The sequence below is a fragment of the Leishmania mexicana genome, chromosome 23 (assembly GCF_000234665.1).
Source record: "Leishmania mexicana MHOM/GT/2001/U1103 complete genome, chromosome 23".
Taxonomy (NCBI): Eukaryota; Euglenozoa; class Kinetoplastea; order Trypanosomatida; family Trypanosomatidae; genus Leishmania; species Leishmania mexicana.
This window is the reverse complement of record NC_018327.1, coordinates 1-19,290: the sequence shown is the minus strand read 5'-3', so window position 1 is coordinate 19,290 and position 19,290 is coordinate 1. Positions and strand designations below refer to the sequence as shown.

At 53.3% G+C, this 19,290-nt stretch overlaps 9 protein-coding genes across 9 annotated transcripts; all 9 read right to left on the bottom strand.

Moving 5' to 3' along the window:
• Positions 1-1,289: 1,289 nt before the first annotated feature.
• LMXM_23_0080 (conserved hypothetical protein) lies at positions 1,290-2,549 on the bottom strand (the record flags this gene model as incomplete). The annotated part of the gene is made up of 1 exon (XM_003875581.1): positions 1,290-2,549. The coding sequence occupies one exon, from the start codon at positions 2,547-2,549 to the stop codon at positions 1,290-1,292; it is 1,260 nt and encodes a 419-aa protein (XP_003875630.1).
• Positions 2,550-3,134: 585 nt separating this feature from the next.
• Positions 3,135-4,133, bottom strand: LMXM_23_0070 (agmatinase-like protein; the record flags this gene model as incomplete). The annotated part of the gene is made up of 1 exon (XM_003875580.1): positions 3,135-4,133. One exon carries the CDS (start codon positions 4,131-4,133, stop codon positions 3,135-3,137), a length of 999 nt encoding a protein of 332 aa, XP_003875629.1.
• Positions 4,134-4,635: 502 nt separating this feature from the next.
• On the bottom strand, positions 4,636-5,163 carry LMXM_23_0060 (conserved hypothetical protein; the record flags this gene model as incomplete). The annotated part of the gene is made up of 1 exon (XM_003875579.1): positions 4,636-5,163. One exon carries the CDS (start codon positions 5,161-5,163, stop codon positions 4,636-4,638), a length of 528 nt encoding a protein of 175 aa, XP_003875628.1.
• A 578-nt stretch (positions 5,164-5,741) lies between these two features.
• On the bottom strand, positions 5,742-6,614 carry LMXM_23_0050 (putative cyclophilin; the record flags this gene model as incomplete). The annotated part of the gene is made up of 1 exon (XM_003875578.1): positions 5,742-6,614. The coding sequence occupies one exon, from the start codon at positions 6,612-6,614 to the stop codon at positions 5,742-5,744; it is 873 nt and encodes a 290-aa protein (XP_003875627.1).
• Positions 6,615-7,432: 818 nt separating this feature from the next.
• LMXM_23_0040 (peroxidoxin) lies at positions 7,433-8,113 on the bottom strand (the record flags this gene model as incomplete). The annotated part of the gene is made up of 1 exon (XM_003875577.1): positions 7,433-8,113. The coding sequence occupies one exon, from the start codon at positions 8,111-8,113 to the stop codon at positions 7,433-7,435; it is 681 nt and encodes a 226-aa protein (XP_003875626.1).
• Positions 8,114-8,871: 758 nt separating this feature from the next.
• Positions 8,872-10,308, bottom strand: LMXM_23_0030 (putative beta propeller protein; the record flags this gene model as incomplete). Its single annotated transcript, XM_003875576.1, has 1 exon — positions 8,872-10,308. One exon carries the CDS (start codon positions 10,306-10,308, stop codon positions 8,872-8,874), a length of 1,437 nt encoding a protein of 478 aa, XP_003875625.1.
• A 361-nt stretch (positions 10,309-10,669) lies between these two features.
• LMXM_23_0025 (conserved hypothetical protein) lies at positions 10,670-11,548 on the bottom strand (the record flags this gene model as incomplete). Its single annotated transcript, XM_003875575.1, has 1 exon — positions 10,670-11,548. One exon carries the CDS (start codon positions 11,546-11,548, stop codon positions 10,670-10,672), a length of 879 nt encoding a protein of 292 aa, XP_003875624.1.
• Positions 11,549-12,180: 632 nt separating this feature from the next.
• On the bottom strand, positions 12,181-13,332 carry LMXM_23_0020 (conserved hypothetical protein; the record flags this gene model as incomplete). Its single annotated transcript, XM_003875574.1, has 1 exon — positions 12,181-13,332. One exon carries the CDS (start codon positions 13,330-13,332, stop codon positions 12,181-12,183), a length of 1,152 nt encoding a protein of 383 aa, XP_003875623.1.
• Positions 13,333-14,942: 1,610 nt separating this feature from the next.
• LMXM_23_0010 (conserved hypothetical protein) lies at positions 14,943-16,784 on the bottom strand (the record flags this gene model as incomplete). The annotated part of the gene is made up of 1 exon (XM_003875573.1): positions 14,943-16,784. The coding sequence occupies one exon, from the start codon at positions 16,782-16,784 to the stop codon at positions 14,943-14,945; it is 1,842 nt and encodes a 613-aa protein (XP_003875622.1).
• Between the last annotated feature and the right edge of the window lie 2,506 nt (positions 16,785-19,290).

Below are 19,290 nucleotides of genomic sequence, written 5' to 3'. Positions count from 1 at the left end.
ACACAGTCCGCCAGCCATCAACGGTCTAGATTTGAGTTCTTCGTACACGGTCAAACAGCAGTAACAGCCACCACTGACGCCGGCGACCGGCATAGAATCTCTCGCCGCGAGCGCCTACCCACACGGAGAGCGCGCGAAAGAGAAAGCATCACAAGCAGCCGGGGAAAACGTTGAGGAGGGCTCTAGTGCCATCGGCACGACTACAGCGAACTTTGCTCTAAACGTGAGATATAAAAGGGCAGAGAAGACAAGGCAGCAGAGGGGTTGTTGACTTCCGCACGCTGCGCTGCCTCTTCGGCGTATTTACGTGGTGTCCTATCCACCACTCTTCTCTGCACTAGTTCTACGCCGCCTTAAGCACGAGAGAACCGACTGAAAAGATGAAAACAAGAAAAACAAAGAAGAGGCGAGAAAGAAAATGTGGCGTTCGCGTAACATACACACATAAATACAAATGCTTGCGCCGTACAGCTGGTGTGATCGAGGGAAGTGAAGATGACGACGACACACATGGTAGAGGAACATCGATGCGGAAAGAGGGTCAAGATACTTCAAGGGCCACACACATGCACGTCTGAGTCGCACTCGAACGCGCATGAACGGGGAGGCGATGCGGCAGCCGCTGCACGCTTGCCTTCTGCTCCCTTCTCAGGCTTGCACACTATGGAGCCCACTCCCAGCCTGTCCCTCCATCAGAAAAGGAGGTGGTGTGATGCACACTACTGCACGTCATGGTATCACAGCTACCTGCTAAAATAGAAAGGGAAAAACGTTTTCACAGCCGCTACCGGTTCAAAACAAGCGGTTCCTCCCTCCCCTAAGCTGGCACTAAACTCAGCGATGAAAGACGCATGGAGGGGGAGGGGGCAACGACTATCTCGATGTGTGACGAAACCACACTGAGCACTGGACAGGTGGGGGGAGAGGGATGTGCTCGCTAGAGGGGGAGAAAGAGGCCAACAAACAGACACGCTCGCTCCTGCGTCGTTCACGTCATTCACTTGTGCTTACGCTGCCTCCGGTCTGTCCCCCATTTCAGCCTCTCCGTCGCCTTCCCGCTGCGCCCGCCCTCGCTAATCGCCTTCTCCCCCGCCCACCTCTGTGTGTACGATTCCAGTCGAAGCCCGCACTGTGAGGGTACCATGCCGATGGCGTACATGGACGTCGATCGATAAAAAACAAAAAAAAAACAGTACAATCAGCGTCACCACACACCACCACGAAAGACAAAACATTACATAGTAAAGAAACTCAGAGAGCAAAGGTGGGCTCTCATGAGCGCCGTGCCGCTACAACAACTCAAGTCGATTCCGCAGCACCGTGTTTTCCACAGCGAGCTGATCGCGCTCTGTCCGCAGCTGCGACCGCCGCCGTGAGTGGCTGGCGTACATGCTCCGCTGCTGCTTGACCCTTCCGCGGGTCTGCACTTGTGCGGAGACCCCACGCGACGCGATGGCGTTCTGCAGGATTACAATCTTCCGCTCCATTTGCTCGATCTTGCAGTCATGCTCATCTAGCTGATCATCACGCTGCGCCACTGTCTCGCGGGAAAGATCGAGTGCCGCACTCAGCTCCTCGAATTGGTGCAGCGGCACCTCGACTGCACCCTCTGGCACATCGTCCATGGGCTCGTCATCCTCCACCTCGGCGAAGACCTCACGGAGAAACACGTTGACGGCCTCTAGCCGGGTCTCCAGCTGTCGCAAGCGAACCTCGAGAGAAAGGATGGATCTGGAGTTGCTCACGTTGGTCTCGCGAAGCTTGGAGAGGTTATTGTGCAACACCCTCTTTTCCCCATCCAGTTGCCGGATGAACTTGTACTTGTTCTGTGTGTTTGCCACCGTCAGTACGCGCTCTGTTTTCTTTTGAATGCGCTCGTTACTCTTGACTTCTTCCATCAACTCCTTATAGCGCGTGTTTGCCTGACGCAGCTCCTCCTCAGCCTCCGCGAAGCGCTCGTCCATATCTTCGGTAGCCTCGACCTTGGCCTGAAGCTCCTCAGCATGTTGCTTCAGTCGCTCAGACAACTCCGAGAGAGTACGCTGCTCTGAGGCCAGGGAGGAGATCTGCTTCTTCTTTTCCCTGAACCCACTCTCCATGGCCGCTTCCGTGCGTGCAGAATTGCGGTCGACATCCCACCCAGTGGAGCGCTTTGCATCTACAAGCTGTTTCTCGGCGTTCTCCAGAGATCGTTCCACCTCCTCCATCTGGTGCGAAGTGACGTCAGCCTCGTTCTGGAGCTCCACCGTCTTGCGGTTCTCCAGCCTCAGCGCATCCCCCAGCGCATTCAGCTCCGCTACCGACTCGAGAGAAATTTTCACACCACTTGCCACTCCCTCGCTGAGCTGCCTCTCCTTCTTCCGAATAATCATCTCGTTCATTGTGCGCATCTCCTTCAGCAACTCCTGCTCCTCCTTGGCGCGCTGGAGCTCCGCTTCCTTTCGCGAGACCTGCAGTTCCAAGTTGCGAGCTTCGCTGCGACGCCGCTCCAGCTCCTCAGAGATAGACTGAGGCGAGCCCTCGCGTGGGACTATCGCTCCGTCTGACATGGCGCCTTTGTGGACGTGTTATTGTTGTGTCTGTGTCGTGTGTGTGTGTGTGTGTGTGCGCGCAAGCTAGAGTTCTTGCTACTGAACCCAACTAAGCGTTCTGGATAACGAGCAACAATAAAGCAAATGCTTCCTCTATACCGATATATCAGAGAGTGATGAGCACAGTGAGGCAGGTACCGGTATGCAGTTTCGAAACGAGATAAAAGCGGAACAAGGAGAAAATGGCATGATGTACGTGGAGATGAGCAGCAAAAAGAATCCTCTGATGCAGATACGCCGCCTATTCGCAGCGATCTCATGTGAACATGCACGCCATGAAACGGATTCCGTGTTCATCATCATCGGCTCCTGACGTGGCCCTCCGCTGCTCACCTAAACAACAAAGAGCCGGTAGCACGTGAAGCGGCGGCGGTACCACAGAGATGCACGAGTTTCAGCGGTGCAGCGGTGCGCTGTGCTGCCTCGATCGACAACAAAAAAAGGCATGAAACGGGCACGCTTTCTTTCGATACCACAAAATCCATAAGAGCCTACAACGCAAAGGTAGTTACGGGGTGATGCGTACAGTAGCAACGCAGCCCATCAGTAATCAGGGTATGGGTTGTCAGACAGCGTGCCCTGTCGCTGCATCAGGCGCACTCTCTCGAGACCCTCCTCCGCAGTCTGTGTGGAGATGGTGTACGCCTTGACAATCGACTCCTTCAACACCTTCGTCAACGCCATCTGGGTCAGGCCAACGCCATCGCTACGGCACATGTCCAGACTAGGGTGGTACCCGTGGATGTCGATTCCAGCCACCTTGGGCCCTCGAATGCCGGTCATGATGTGCAACAGGTCCCGCGTAGAGAGACCCCCTGGCACGGGTGACTGCACGGCCGGTGCAAAAGCCGGATCCAGTACATCAGCGTCAATGCTCAAAAAGACTGGATAGTCATTGCGGATGTCGCGAATGCAAAATAGACCCTTTGCGTATATGGCTTGCATATCCATGTACATCACCTTATGCTGCTTGCGGACCTTGCGGTCGCCGGACGAGACACAGCGATTACCAATCTCGACAACACCCTTCAATAGGTCCTTCTCGAGCAGTACACGAATCGGTTGTTCCGCTTTCTCCAGCGCCGGTCTGGCAGAGCAGTGAATCAGCACCACCTCGCTTGACCGAAAGAGCCGCTTGTACGCCTCAACCATAGCCAGCGTCGCAGAGCCATCACCGCCGGCGCTCACCGGGACGTAGCCCTTCTCCAGCAACTCTGTCGTGGCTTCTGTCATCGCCAGGTACCAGTCGTCCTTGGTGGCCTTGCTCGGCTCACTCTTGTCATCCAGCATTTCACCACACTGGATCACAGGGAAAAAAATGACCGTCTCTGGTGGACATTCCACAGGGCCGGGCTCATGGAAGGTCAACTCCGCATACATGTCGCAGTCTCGCGGGGACGTGTAGAAATGGTTCAGAAGCTTCGTCGAACTCATGTGTGCTCCGCCCGAGCAGCCCATTAGCGCCACAGGTCCCAGCTTGTTAGCCCAGTCACCCGATCTCGGCGGCAAGGCCTTCACGCGAGAGAGGAACTTGGCGAACATGGCACGCTCTTCTGGCTAGGCGCATCGCGCAATGTGTAGCCCTGGGCAAAGGGGTCGATCGACACTCACGTGAGCGCGCCGTGCAGAGGACGAGATGAGAGAAGAATGAAAAGCAGCCAGAGTTGTGAGCAAGTAGGCGCCCAGCGAACGAATTGCTAAGAGACCAGCTTTTCCTGCGGCCTCTTCCGCCGCGGAGACGCAAACAAGGTGCAGATAGACAGAGCAAAACAGGATAGAGGAAGGAGGAAACTCCACCTCACCTCCCCCTTCCCATCCCTTCCCACTCTGTTCGCACTCATGATCCTTACCTTCCCTGTACATCTGTACACATGTTGTCCCTTGTCATGCAGAAAGGACTGGTGGCCCTCGCCGCCCTCGAAAAAAGCGGCGGACAGAGATGAGAGGGAGTCGTTCAATCATCACTCATTCTTCTTGGAAACCGTGCATTCCGTGTAAGGACGTAGTGCAGAACGCAGAGCGGCACACGCACTGCAGCAAGCACTCACTTCTTCCCCAAAGAGAGGTGTATGGCGTGCCGATTTTCTGCCGGGCCTCCTCGTAGAAAGTCGGTGGATGATACACACGCCTTTGGCATTGGCATTGGCATTGGCGTGCGGCGATCTGGCGGTGCTTCGCCCGGAGAAAGAGATATCGGCAGCATTCGCCCACTCGTGGCATGGTAGTGGCGGCGCTTGTACTTCTCTGCCTTGCGCGATTGGCGAACAAGACGGTGAGCGGCGCCTTTTTCGCGCTGCCCAGCTTGCCACTCCAGAAACGCTTCGCGCCGGGCTATGCGGCGCAGTCGCTGTTCCTGCAGCATCCCCAGCACCGCCTCTTTCTCGTGCACAAAGTCCTGCACATTGACACTACTCGCCGGCGCAATGCCGCTCTCCCTTGCCAGCTCCTCCATATCCATGTCAGAGGGGTGGACACCCTCCTTCAACTTTGAGTTTCGGAGCTTTTCAAGGATGACCTTGCTTTTGAGGTCCTTTAACTGATACCACAGCCTTCTCGAGACACAGCGCAGCATATTCTCTGAGTGATCACGGCAGCGACAGAAGCATGTACTTGCAAGGTTTGCAGATCCGAAACAACGCAGTGGCGCCGAACGTTATCAAGTAAGCTGCACTGCACACCCAGTGAAAGCAAAAAGAGCACAGCCAAGCGCATATTTGTACAATGGACGATAAGCCGAGAGAAGAAAAAGGCAAAAGTGGAGATGGAGGAAGGAGAACATGGCAAGGATGCTAAAAGAGGTAGGGGGCGGGTACGTCACCACCAGCCTCAGAATGCGAGCTGCCACCCTCCGCTGGAGACCGGTGCGATAGCGCGATGTTTCTGACATCGCGTGGCAGGGGCCCAGCAGCTGTCATCCAAGCCTTGTCCGCTAGATCCCCGGTCCAGCGCGCTGCCACTTCACCGTTAACTCATTCAATACTCCACAAGAAAGGCGCTCCGGCGTTTGCTAGATTATTTTTTCTCTACTTTTTTTTCGAGGTGCAGCGCCCATTCACGCGATTTCTGCTTTTTCATCAAATCTGCGAAGAGAGACGTTACACAAGAATCACCTAGAAGACAGTTAATCAGGTTAGTCACTAACGCGCGCAGTTATTCGTTCCCCACAGCGCTGGAGCGCAGGGCGGCCAACTTTGCCTTTTTCTCACGAAGTCGAGCCAGCCGCGCCTCGTCCTCGTCCACCTCGCGCATGCGCTTCTTTGTCTCATTCGGTGCAGCCACATGAGGTGGTGTCTCTTTCTTTGCAGAGAGAGCCTTCTGCCCCTCGACGGCTGGCGAAGACACGAGCGACTTCTTCTTCACAACGGCCTTCTTGTCCGCAGATGCCTTTGCTGGCTGCTGTTGCTGCTGGTGTTCCCGCTGATCCTTCGATTTATCCGCCGCAAACTCACCGCAGTCGGACACCATGATGCGACTGCGCGTCTTTCCGGAAGACGATCCCAGTCGCTCAACTTTCTTCACAACGTCAAGACCATCGATGACACGACCAAAGACAACATGCTTGCCGTCGAGCCACGGGGTTGCAGCAGTGCAAATGAAAAACTGTGACCCGTTCGTATTGGGACCTGCGTTGGCCATGGACAGACACCCCAGCCCAGTGTGCCGGCCGGCCTTCCCAGAGAACGACTCATCCCGGAAGGTGGTGCCATAGATAGATTCACCGCCTGTGCCATTTCCCCGGGTAAAGTCGCCGCCTTGGATCATGAAGTTCGGGATCACCCGGTGAAACACGCTGTTCTTGTAATGCAGGGGCTTGCCGCTGCGACCTTTGCCTTTCTCTCCCGTGCAGAGAGCCCGGAAATTCTCCGCCGTCTTGGGAACCGTGTCGGCGTACAGCTCCATGACAAGGCGCCCAGCTGCCTTGTTATCAATGCTGATATCAAAAAAAACCTTTGGATTGGTCGTCTTCTCCACGGCAATGCCGGGGCGCTGCCCGACCTTCGGCGGGACACTCATACGAGACATTCTGACTGTGCAAAGGGCGCTTGGCACCTCGTCTCCTTATTCCCCCACTGGCTCGTGATTGCTACAGGCAGTGTGGTTTCTCCTTTTATTGAAGTTAACAAGGGCCGACAGCAAGAACACAGGTGCACCACAAATGAGAAAAAAAGAGCAAGAGAGGTGGGAAGTGAAGCCGCTTGATGAAGCACAAGAGGAGTTCCAACGAAAGCTCACCTTCAAGGAGCCCAAAACCACCAGAGTGCGCAGGGATACTGAAACCAGCATGCTGACTGATCGCTCTGTCGACTGACGGCGAGTATTGCGCTGGGTCGTCGACGATCATGAGCAACCACTCCGTCCCCCTAAAGAGGCATCACTGGCAGACGCAACTAAAGGATTTGCCATCCAGGCCCTGCCGCCTTTTCCGCTTTTTCTCTTGATTCTCTGCAGCATAGCTTCCGTATCAGTCACTGATAAAAGAAAGAGTGCCAAATGAACGACATATTGAATGTTCCACAGTTGAAGGTTTGGAACAGGGCCACGGTCGAGTGGAAGCCGGGACGAAGAGTTGAGAAACAACCAGAGAGACATGCATAGATGATACAGCTCTCACTTTAGTCTCTCTTCTATCCTCTCTCCTGCCACCTCTGTCGCTGTCTCACATTGCGGTATTGCGTTCTAGACACCGATGGGCCTCTACTTCCTCGAAAAAATGCATCGGCTGCGGTTGCTTTGTTTCGTTCCCTTATCAGAACGTCACACTTTTCTGTCCAAATAAGCTTTCTGTGCTCTGCCAAGTGGAGAGCCGATAATATATAAAGCACGTGTATAGGTGAAAGACGTTACATGTTCTTCTCGAAAAACTCGCCCGCCTTTGTGGTGTCCAGCGTCGGCTGTCCAGGCTTCCATCCGCACGGGATCGCGTCTCCGTTTTCGTCCGCATACTGGAAAGCCTCCAGCACGCGCAGTGCCTCGTCCACGTTGCGGCCCACAGGAAGGTCATTGATCGTTGCGTGGCGCAGGACGCCCTTCTTGTCAATGATAAAGAGACCTCGAAGAGCGATACCGGATTCTTCGATCAGCACACCATAGTCACGAGCAATCTCCATCGACTTGTCCGCCAGTACCGGGATGTGCATTTCACCGAGGCCACCCTTCTTGCGTGGCGTGTTCACCCACGCCAGGTGCGAGTACACCGAATCGCACGACACCGCAATCACCTGCGTATTTCGCTTCTCAAACTCGGCGTGGCGATCCGAAAATGCAATGATCTCGGTCGGGCAAACGAAGGTGAAGTCCATCGGATAGAAAAACAGCACAATGTATTTGCCCTTGTAGTCGTTGCTGTTTATTTCCTTAATTGCACCATTCACAACAGCCTGACCGGAAAACTGCGGCGCAGCTTCACGGACAGTCGCTGTACGGTACATCTGATAGTCCATATTCAAAAGCGGCGACGTAGCCGCGAACCCGCGGAACTGCGCGCGCTTCAGGAAGCAGCTCGTGGAAAGACGGCGGAGCATCGTGTCTGCTTTGAGGTGACGTGCGCGCGGTAGAAGTATGAACAAAAGAAAGTAGTAGAAGATGCGTATTTTGGGTGACTCTGAAAGAAAAACGGTTAGCCACAAGTGAGCTCGCAACTGTATGCAAACTCATCCAACTCCCCAAACAAAAACAAATCATGGATAGCAGAAGGAAAGTATGACAGAGAAATATGTGTGGCAGAATATACGGAGGCCAAGAGGCAGGAGGGCAGGAGTAACCTGTCACTCGAACAAGAGTCGAATGACTCTGCTCCGCTTCCCCGCCGTTCCACCACCTTCAAGCCTCGCACATGAAGTGCCTTTGTATGCCTTGACACCGCCGTAACGCGTGAAAAACGTGAACATCCCGGAAACCACGAGACCACGCCACATTCACGACGCAGATGACTGTCTGTATGTGGGTAACCTTCCCCATTTCCTGAAATAGGCAGGTAACTTGATCGAAGACGCAGCCGTCTCCACTACCTCCTGACGCAAACAAGTATGTTGCGTGATGCTACTGCCATCCCGATCGTCATCGACCTCTGCACTACTCTGCTGCCTTTTTGCTTGCCATACCATACGATGGGCTGCTTCTGTAGTTGCCGCTTAGCCTCAGTGTATGCAACCAGTTACACGACGCATTACGATTCATTAAACTTACTGACCCTTCTGACATCGGCAAATACGGGGATAGTGTGAGGGGCGCGGCGGTCTAGCATCCCCATCCGCGCAAGTGCAGCGGCTTGGCCTCGCCCCTATTCCGAATGCACGATCATCTCCATGATGCCCATACTCTTTTCCATGCGCTGCATCACCGCAAGAAACGCGCCGATCTTCTTTTGCGCATTCAGAATCTCCCGGTGAAAAAAGGCACTCTTGCCCACATAGGTGCTATAGATATCGAAAATCGTCTCAAACACGACGAGCATTGTGTCCGTGAACTGCGGCTTCTCGACGTAGTGAGTGGCAAACCGAAGAACGCGCACAATGGTGCGGTCGTTTTGGTTGTTCAGCGCGACGTGCAGCGCGCCTCGACGCACAAGCTCCTCAAACGTGGAAACGAGGACATCGGGGTGTCGGGAGTACAAAGCAGTCTTGAGCGCTTTGCCGTACTGGTAGCTTCCCAGCTGGAACTGCACCTCTTTCATCTTGTCCTGCAGCACCTGCTCCTTCGACCGCGTCTTCTCCTTGTCCAGAACGAGCTCCTCGGGAACGACGTCTTCCTCCCTCTTTGCCTCTCTGAAGCGATACACGTTCAGCTCGCCTGTTGTGCTGCCCACGGCGTACTCCGTCGAGCCAGGGTGAACCGCCAGCGAAGTCACACCGTTTTCAAAGCGCTTGTTCGAAATGCAGCGCAGCTCACTGCCGTCAAGCGAGAACATTTTCACGCGGCAGTCCAGAGATCCAGTGAGGAGACTGCGCAGCTTTTGCGAGTAGGCAACCGCGACAACTGACTTGGTGTGAAACGAGCCCTGAAACAAGGGTGTACTAAGGCCCTTGCGCGGGTCAAAGACGACGACACGATCGCCGGCACCGACAGCCACAATCTCCTCACTCGGTACGAAGCAGAGCGCCTCCACAGCTTGGGTGATAATGTCCCTGGAGGTCTGCAGCGGCGCGACCATGCCGGTGCGAGGATCCCACAAGTTCACTCGGTGATCGTAGGAGCCGCTAAAGAACGCGCCACCAGTGTACGGCTCAAGACAGCGCACGTAGTCGGTGTGAATCCGAGCCGTACCGAGATCATCGTCACTCATCAAATCCCACAGCTTCACCGTCGTGTCGTCGCTTGCAGACGCGAAGTTGTGTCGACCAATAAAGATGGCGGAGCGCACATCCCGCGAATGTCCTAGATACTGCCGCTCGAACGCGGTTTCCGAGGAGCGCAAAACTACCCGTTGGTCTACAGCTTGAATGTAAAGCTTGTCATCCTCGCGAAAGCGGACGGAGTAGTTCCTGCGCTCCGTCTGCTCGTTCACCACTACGCCATCTGACTGGGGGACACGCAGGAGTGCAAATTGGTTTGTGGACGTGCCTCCAAGCAACGAACCAGCGTGGTTGTAGCGCAAACTCGTGATTTGACCGAAAAACGTCTGCTCATAGCATAGGTGCACCGTGTTCCACGCGACAGAGGGGTCCTTGGTGGCGTGAATAGGCACCTTGCGGAGCGGCAGCGTCCAGTCAGCGCTCATGGTGTGCTGGACAACAGAAGGTTGTGTGATCTCAACCACGCAAGCTTCCGACAACGGTGCCCGTCGTGCCCACAAAACGGGCAGAGACGAAAGAACAAGGAAGCAGGAGCAGAGGGAATGCGTGCAGAAACACACTTGTGTAAGAGCAGAGAAGCATGAAGGAAGAGCGTGCAGACACAGTTCTCGTTGATCAGTCCCGTACGGCAACCACTAGGAATGTCCCTCAAGCGCCTTCGAGAAACCAGGAGCCGAGTCCACGACCGAGAAGAGAAAGAGAAAAGCCGAGAGAACATCAAGAAAAGCATCAGTCCAAGTGTCTCTTTTATCCTTTCTTCACACCTCTCAGGGACAGTCAGAGCGGTTACAGAGGCACCAGTTGTGTGCACGTAAGTCTCTCCAAGAGGACAGCAGTGTCCACCTCCTTCACATCATACAGTGTCACTCCATCCTCTGCAAACCGCCTCACGACGACGGCCTGCAAAACCGATGGCCTCGCTTCGACGGCTGAGGAGGGCAACGCCTCGGACACAAGCACGACGTCCCCAACGTCGACAGCACCGTATATAATGGCAACCTGACTTGGGCACCCGCCGTCGTGAAACGGATCGCGCAAGACGATGCTCTTTCCCTCCGCAGTGCAGCAGAACAGTACACAGCTTCGCAGGTGCCGCTCGCATTCTACACCCATTCTCAGCAAGGCACACAAGCTGCTACAGATACCGTCTTTTGTGATGGAGACACCAGGCACCTGCACCACGCAGGGCAGGTGACCCACCGACAGGACACCATCGTTTCCGCAGAGAAGAACATTAACAAGCAGCCAGCTCGATAGGGCCACTGCAGCTCGACGAGGTGATGCGGCTTTTTGGCAGAAGACCACATCCGGAACGTCGTCACCGGGCTCTAAAACTCTCATGGCACACAGACGCAAAACGCGATCGGCGGCCATGGGAGGGGGAGCGAAGCAAACCATCTCACTCGCACTTGCTGACATGGCATCTGCAACTGACTCGAAAACAGATCGCATTCTAGTGCCGTAGGGGTACGTCATGCAGAAAACACGGGAACACCCAACATCGTAGTCCAGAACCTTGATTATAGCAGCGCGTAAATCATTCTGCGGCGCCCCTGAAAGGGTCTCCGACAAATCGGCTGTCGACTTGTCATTACACTGTGCGGCCTCACAGCAGTTGATGGCCCTGGACGTGACAAATGCAAACGTCACTTTGACGTCGCCCATCTCCGCATCTGTCTTGGGCTGACATAGGGATCGGCACAATGAAATCATGCACATGAACGTATGTTGTGCCGCATAGGTGACCCAGCGCATTCGAGCAGGACATTCAAAGCAAAGAAAGAAGCAATGATAGGCACTTGAACGAGTGGAAGAGGACACTTAAGGTGCGTTCACCCCTCCGCAGCATCCGCTACGCGTCACCGAGAGCACTTGCCAATCCATCTTAACGCCTCCACGCGCCTCAACTCCGCCCAATAGCGCTGAGCGACACGGCAAAGGGGTGCGCCGGCAGTGCAACACACACTTTCTCCAACAACCTTGGCCGTTAATGAAGTACACGGTTGCACATCACCCACAGGAGCGCCTCAGGTCATTACCGTCCCGATCCCTGCACAAGACATCATTGATCTTTTCTTTTTCGATTGCTGTTCCCCTTCACCCAACTGAGATGAACGAGTCGACCAGACGATCTGCACAAGTAAGTGAACAAAAAAAAAAAACAACGAAAATGTGGTGGTCCAATTACTCAAGCTTACAAGAGAGGTTACCAAAACCGAAGGGACGCATGAATGGGCGCACTTGCGAAAAGAGAATAACAAGAGCGGGAAAGCTCAGTCAGCAGCAAAGATCTGCTGCTACCGCTTCATTTCTTCCCATCTGTTCTTCACCTCCGGGTTGTTGCTGGACTGAAACAGCTGCTCCAGATCCGCGCGAAACGTGTCGGCTATAAAAATCTCTCTATTCTCCTTTGCGGCCTTCATCACCAACTGATGAAGAGTCAGTGCAAAACTCTTCAAGCTCTCCGCAGCAGAAGACAACCCACCTCTTTCCTTGAGCTTGTGGAGCATGGTAGAAATGAAGGTTCGCACGTTGACTTGCTGCAGGACGGACGACGCTCGCAGTAGAATCGTCTGCATGTTATCCTCCGGGATGCTACCTTTCAGCAAAAACTGAATAAAAGCCCCTGCTAAGCCAGACGGAACCTTGAGCAGCATCGACGCACAAACCTCTGGACTATGTGTCGCTAGTTCACTCAGCTGCTGTGGGGAAACACCTAGACGCGACACAAGCGACTCATTCAGCAGTCCAAGCAATGTCTGCTCGTCATCCTTCGAGAGTTTCGACTTGCGTGCCTCTACAAGCAATCTTTTGGAGATCATCCATTCTTCGCTTGGTGGAGCGCTGTCGAGAAGAAGCATTGCAGACTTCCCGGGTAGCAGGTACTGCAGTTCACCCTCCTGCATAGGCAGCATCGGTAGCTTCGCTGTTACCGATGGGAGAAGTAACGCAAACGCTTTGTTGGGCTGCTCATCAAACACGGCGGCCGTCTCGTACAACGAACCGCACTGCTGCTTCTCGTGCTTTGCGACCCAGCAGTGCTCAATGTCCGCCATCGGCTCCTTGATCTTGATGCTCGCCTTCTCCCACGCGTTAAGAGCCTCATCAATAGAATCCTGTTTCTTCGAAGCATACGACACAACCTTTTCATCATCGGCAACTGTGTCTCCAAGCAGCTGGAACGCAAACACCTTTGCCGCGCAGTGAATGCGGAAGACCTCTGCGCGAGTCGACTCCAGGCTCCTCTTACCCTCCTTCGACTCCTTCGTTGTGTACTTGATCTGCTCAACGATAAACATGTCTCTCCGAATAGCATGCTCTAGCTCTATTAGCACGTCGTAAAATGTTGACTTCGCCGCCACGTTGTCTTGCTTCCGCATGTAGTCCACGATATACAGGGAAGCAATGAGGCCAGTGCACTCCGCCGACGCTACGAACTCCTTGCACATCTGTTCAAGCTCACAACACACGGCAGAGTACCGAACTGGCTGAAAGTTGTCTCGAAACCTCTTTGACAAAATACCGAAAGAAGAGGTATTGTCGAAGAGGGCGTCCAGCAGACGCGACCTCTCAACGGCGTTGAGATAATCAACAGACATCTTTTCGTGACCTTTTTTTTGCCAACGCCAACAACTCCTACAGTGAGGTGGCAAAGCAAAAAAAAAGCGCTAGAGTTACGCCCAGCTCGGCCTAGCTTCCCATGCAACAAGAACAAAAAAGGAGTCAGCTTCTGGAGGGCTCACGGATGGTTCCTCAGAGTTTGCGCTTTCGCAACGCTCTCCTGTGCTTGATCGCCACGTATATGCACTTGAACTTGCCGCTTGTTCGTCACTTCCGCCCTCTTTTTCCGGTCGTCGTCCCCGCGGAACTAAAACAGGCTCCAAACACAAAGAAAGAAATCGAAGAAGCCTTTTTTGTCTTTGCCTTTGAGTCTATCGATTTGTCGCGGTAACAACCTCTTCGGTTTCCAGCCTCTTCGTTTGAATGGCACAGATACAACTTGCACGTTTCGTTCATTTACCTTACATTGTTAAGGTGCGCGTGGGTGATTGATGAAACGAAGATTTCCAGAGACGAGAGATACGGGAGAGAAGAAGTCTATCAAAAGGCATACCATCTGATAAGGAAGTTGAAGCAACTTCAATCCAGTCGTTCCATAGTCTCTTGGATCCCATCTCTGTGAAACATGACTAGTTCCGCAGCGCGTGACAGGCAACGATACGCATTACCAGTAATATGTCTTCTTTTTCTATTTTGTGTTAGTAGTCTCTTTACGCTTCCCCTCATAACGATCCACACCTCAAGATAGTAGCCAGGGAGCAGTGTCCCTACACTCCAACGAAGTCAAGCAGCCTCCACTGTGCCCAGCGGTGACCCACTTCTGATGCGGATAGGGTCGAGCACCTACCATGTGAGGAGGTCCAAATGATGTATCTCCGCGTATGCCGGAGATCATGTGCTGGATGATATTCCGTTCCGGCACCATGCGCCACACCGAGGGCATTACACCGGGTTTCCATCCGCATGATGGGGGAATAGGTGTCAGATGATCTCGTAAACGGCTGTTCGGTACAGTTCGAGGAAGGCTCCGCGTATTCATCACAGCTTTTGCACAATGGGGAGAAGAGTGTATCTCACGCTGATGAAGCTGTAGTGGGCATGGCTGAGTGAGCTTCACCTCACGTTCTAGGACCGGATTGCGTCTGCTGACAACAGAACAATCTCTGCATAGGAGTCTCACTAAATCGCAATCTTCATACAACATCCTCCAAGCATTCGTAAGATGATGGTGCCCAGAACACACAAACGAAGAGTTTTCACAGAGAGGAAAAACAAGTAAAGCGCAAAAATAAAACTGTTAAAATAAAAGAGATCAGGGGGGCACTGACATTCCAATGAATCATTTTTTTTTTCGTTCCATGAGGATATCATAACCGGATAGCACGTCATTTTTTTCCCCTCAAGCACATAAACGAAAAATAATACGTTCATCTCTTTTTTGAAGGTGATGATAAAAACGTTTTGTACACGGTCCAACGCATGAAACGATCGTTACGGCTCAACATTCCAGAAACTGCAAAATTTCAGATCCATCAAAGGCGACTCGGCTCACAGATAGCAACATAAAAGCGCTCAATTCATCGAGTAGCGATTCCACCTGAATTAGTCGACAAGTCACTACGCCGGCAACCAAACTTGTCGTCTTGTAAGTCAAATGATGGAGCGGGCACGGCAGCGCATCAGTAAAATACGGATAAGCACGCACTGAAAACCCGCCGTACTCTGCACGAAAAAAGAAGAGCGTTACCGTTGGATCCACATCCGTTTCCGAGCTGATAAAATCAGTGACATGAAGAGGTAGCAACGCCATAGCCAACAGAGGTGTGGTGCTGCAGAACGAAAATGAAAAGCCGACAAATCCGATTGGACCATGCTGCCGATGAAGAAATTTGCACACAAATGGTGTGTAGTGAAACAGGCTAGAACACAAAGTAAAGGGTGCGCGCACGGGCTGCTCCGTTCGGTTTCCGTCCGTTACCTTGCCAATAACTACAGCACTGTCACCAGCTGAAAAGCTCCTTTCCGTTGTGAACAGAAGCACCCTAGCCACCGGGGAGCATCGGGGCACAGAAAAACAGCCAGCTTTCGTTTTTAGAGCGTCGCACCGGGCAGGAACAAGCCACTGGCGAGGCGGGCCCTTTTTCCATACATTGTGGTCAGCAAAATGAAACAGAAGTATTGTATCACCATGTCTGAGAACATGGTTATGCAGTGGGCTGTCGTGCGCAATGGAGAGAAGTAGCGGCCCATTCAAGATACCAACAGGCGCAACACGATGCACCACTTCAAAGTACGAAGGTCCAGAGGTCGTTTGCATGGTGGCCACCAAGGTTGGAGAGTGTAACGCCAAATCGAGGGCTGTCACATCCTGCGGCATGCTTTTGGTCGCATCGGCATTCAGAAGGTGCACTGCATCCGCGTTTCTGCTGCAGCGAACTACACGAGTACGATGTGCCACAGCGTAATCCTGTGCTGCTGCGGGCATCGACGAGCTATCGCTCATCTTTGACTGCTGCTCGTATTTGTGCACAGAGCCGTCGCCGTAGACGGAAGAGAAACAGAAAAACACACCAGCATCCACCAGTGTTCGCAGAGCCTTTCCCAGATGCTCATCTCGCACCACCGCCTCCGCAGACAGCAGACCTGCTGCGCAGCCTATTTCGTCCGCTGACACGACAGTGATGAAGCAGCGGTCCTTTGAATCCCTACCACTTCTGCAGATTCCATTGCTGCAGCAGAGTGTGTCAGAATCTAACACGGCGCCCTCGTAGTGCACAGGGGCGCCGTCACTGTCGATCATTGCAGCCATCGGAACTGTACAGGTTCCCCCCTTGATAAAAAAATGGAAACTGCCCCGCTCCAAAAGCAGCGTCGATACGCTCGCAGGAACATGGAGGCTTCTTCGAAGCTGAAAGCACAAGAATGCCTCGCGAGTATACGACGTGTCCACAGAGACATCCTTTTCGAACACAACGTCTGCCGCATCACCTCTATTTGCCTTTTGGAGCTTGTCTACTTGCCCCATAAAATCAGAGTAGATGCTGCCGCCCCTCGTCACGTCGTCCTCAATGGTCTTCACAACGACCCTCAGATTCTGAACAAAATCTTCGGCGCCTCCGTCATTCCAGTAGTGTGCTGTGTAACCCTTCCCACAAAACGGGAGGGTCAGCGACTTCCAAGCTACCCTTTGGGCGGCCATGGTAAAACGCAGCTGCTCCTCTTCCTTTTTCAGCAGAAAGGGGCGGGTAGTGTACTCGTAAAACGACGGAAGCATCACAGAGCTGCTTTCCGAATATTTGGCCCCAACGGCCTGATGGATGTAGCTGAGAGGATCCCACATTGTAGACGACCAAAGACACTGTGCTCGTTGTACAAGCCTCACAGGCAGCGGTCTAGCACCGATAAACAACAATCGTGAGCCTGACCCACAACCCGCTAGAAGATGTACAGCTGCAGCGGTTAACGTGCTCCAAAACGGCAGAGGCTGCTCGATGCGAAAATCACAATAAGAAAGGTTGAAGGAGAAAGCGGAAAAAAAATCAAGGATTCAGAGGAAGAGAAAGCATCACCCTCGTTCTGCAACCTCCACCATGTCCTGGCGTCCCTCCTTCACGCTTATCCAGAACACTCCGTGCTGTGTGGCGACACGTTTGTCCAAAGCCAAAGCATTCATCAATTCTTTTCTTGTGGCAATCATCCGGGAACAATACCCATTACACAGCGGACAAAAAAAAGAGAGCCGAAGCTCGGCAGAGACTGCCGTATACTTTTTTTTTCTCTAAAGCTCCCCTATCCGGAAAGAACGTGACAACGTTCTCCATCCACAATAAGCCCGTCAAGGGAAGGCTTCCTCTCAAAATGAAAATTTCGGCGATTTCTCAAAGCCTACAATTTAACAGTGGCCCCTCCCTCCTTCCACTCAAAAAAAACTTCAGGCACCGCTGACGGACACGAAATATTTGACCGGGAGAGCAAAAAAAGAAAATGGAGGGGGACCTCGAACAAAAAGTAGCGCACCACATCAACCGCAGTGAAGTAAAGAACACCACCGTGCCACAATAAACGGCATGCACGTCGCCAGGGGGGCTCCTGTTTTAAGAGACCCATCCTCTGCAGACCCAACTCAATTCCCTACGACAACTCTTACGCTTCACCTCCCCATACGTTATGCAGTGTCGTTGGCCGAATGGGGTGCCTTTTTTTTGGCTCACACCGTCCTCCAATAGGTGTCTGCTTTGCCCCATTGCGCTGCAGAAACCTTATCGCCTTTTACATTCTGCCACGTTGCCGCAGTTCTCCGACAACACACAGGCGTTGCCGCGTACACAAAGGTCCCCCGAACATCACTTGTCACCCTCATTGCGATTTCCAATACGAGGTACGAAGGGCACACAACAAAGTCGGTGGCTCACCACCAAGGGTTGCCAGGATATTTCCGTGAAGTATATCTTGAAGCTCCTCCGATAATGAAAGGGCACTCTGCATCGCTACAGGTCCGAAATTCGCTGCGCCAAAATAACTCTCAGTCCTCCCCTTACCCTCTAGCCGGAAACAAACCACGCGCAATGGCGACAAGGTTCGGCGCGAACGGGAAAGAAAGATGAGGCGGATCTATCACTGATAATGGCTGCCTGCTGACGTTCCGCAGCGCGTCGCGGAACCAACCTGCATCGGCTCACACGGTTAAATTCGGGAAACTGTTGGCAAATGGTACCCTTCAGCCGGGCGCCTGCTTCTTTCGGCCCGCGTTGTGCATTCCCCAAAACCATCGGCGGGGCTTCTGGGTCAGCTAGAAGATGCCCGGTGACCTCAGGGTGGCTGGGCGGGGCGCCAAAAGATTTCACCACCAGCGCGTAAAAAATATTAGCCCTGCAGTGCGTGCGGGGGTGCCCGCCCCTAAAATAAAAGGGTTTCGGCCTCCGTGGTGGGGTGGCGTTCCGCCTGTGTTCCATGAAAAAAGATGCTTGCGCTCGAAAACAAAAGACGGGGCTCGCTTTTTGGAAAAACCCCACACCCACCTCACGGCTCACATTCAAAATAAATAATTCTCACCATCTACCTGGCGAGCGGCAGCGTCATTGAACAGGAATGCTTTCATCCTCCGAATATTAAAGCGTTGACGGCCGCCTTTCAGCTCCATGACCGCTGCTGAAAACACTTTCTGCACATCATACCGTTGCCGTCCGTTACGGGCGGCGATAATTGAAAGTGGCCGCGTCGGTATTGCCGTCTTTCAAGCACCTACCTGAACCCCTGGCAAACGCGAAAGACCAACAACTCTGCTGATTTCTGGCATACACTCAGTCCGTTTCAAATTACGGCGGGCGTGCGTACAAGCCGGGGCGCGTGTAAAGATTCCATTCTGTGTGCTTGTGCGCCTTGCTTCTGCGACCTGGTAAGGTGTTAAAAAGAGCGCCCACTGCACGAATGCGCTGGCTGCACGGCTCGTTGTGTGTGTTAAGCCTGCTGCTGTATTTCCGCGTGTTGTTGGTTATTTGTGTTGCTGCTGCGATATGTGCGGGCGTGTGTGGTGTGGGGCTGTGATAGTGATGTTTGTGGTTGTGTTGCTGTTATCCCTTAGTGTGCGTGGTCTATTAAAGGTTGTTGTGTGCGTGTGTTATGGTACGGGGTTAGGGTTAGGGTTAGGGTTAGGGTTAGGGTTAGGGTTAGGGTTAGGGTTAGGGTTAGGGTTAGGGTTAGGGTTAGGGTTAGGGTTAGGGTTAGGGTTAGGGTTAGGGTTAGGGTTAGGGTTAGGGTTAGGGTTAGGGTTAGGGTTAGGGTTAGGGTTAGGGTTAGGGTTAGGGTTAGGGTTAGGGTTAGGGTTAGGGTTAGGGTTAGGGTTAGGG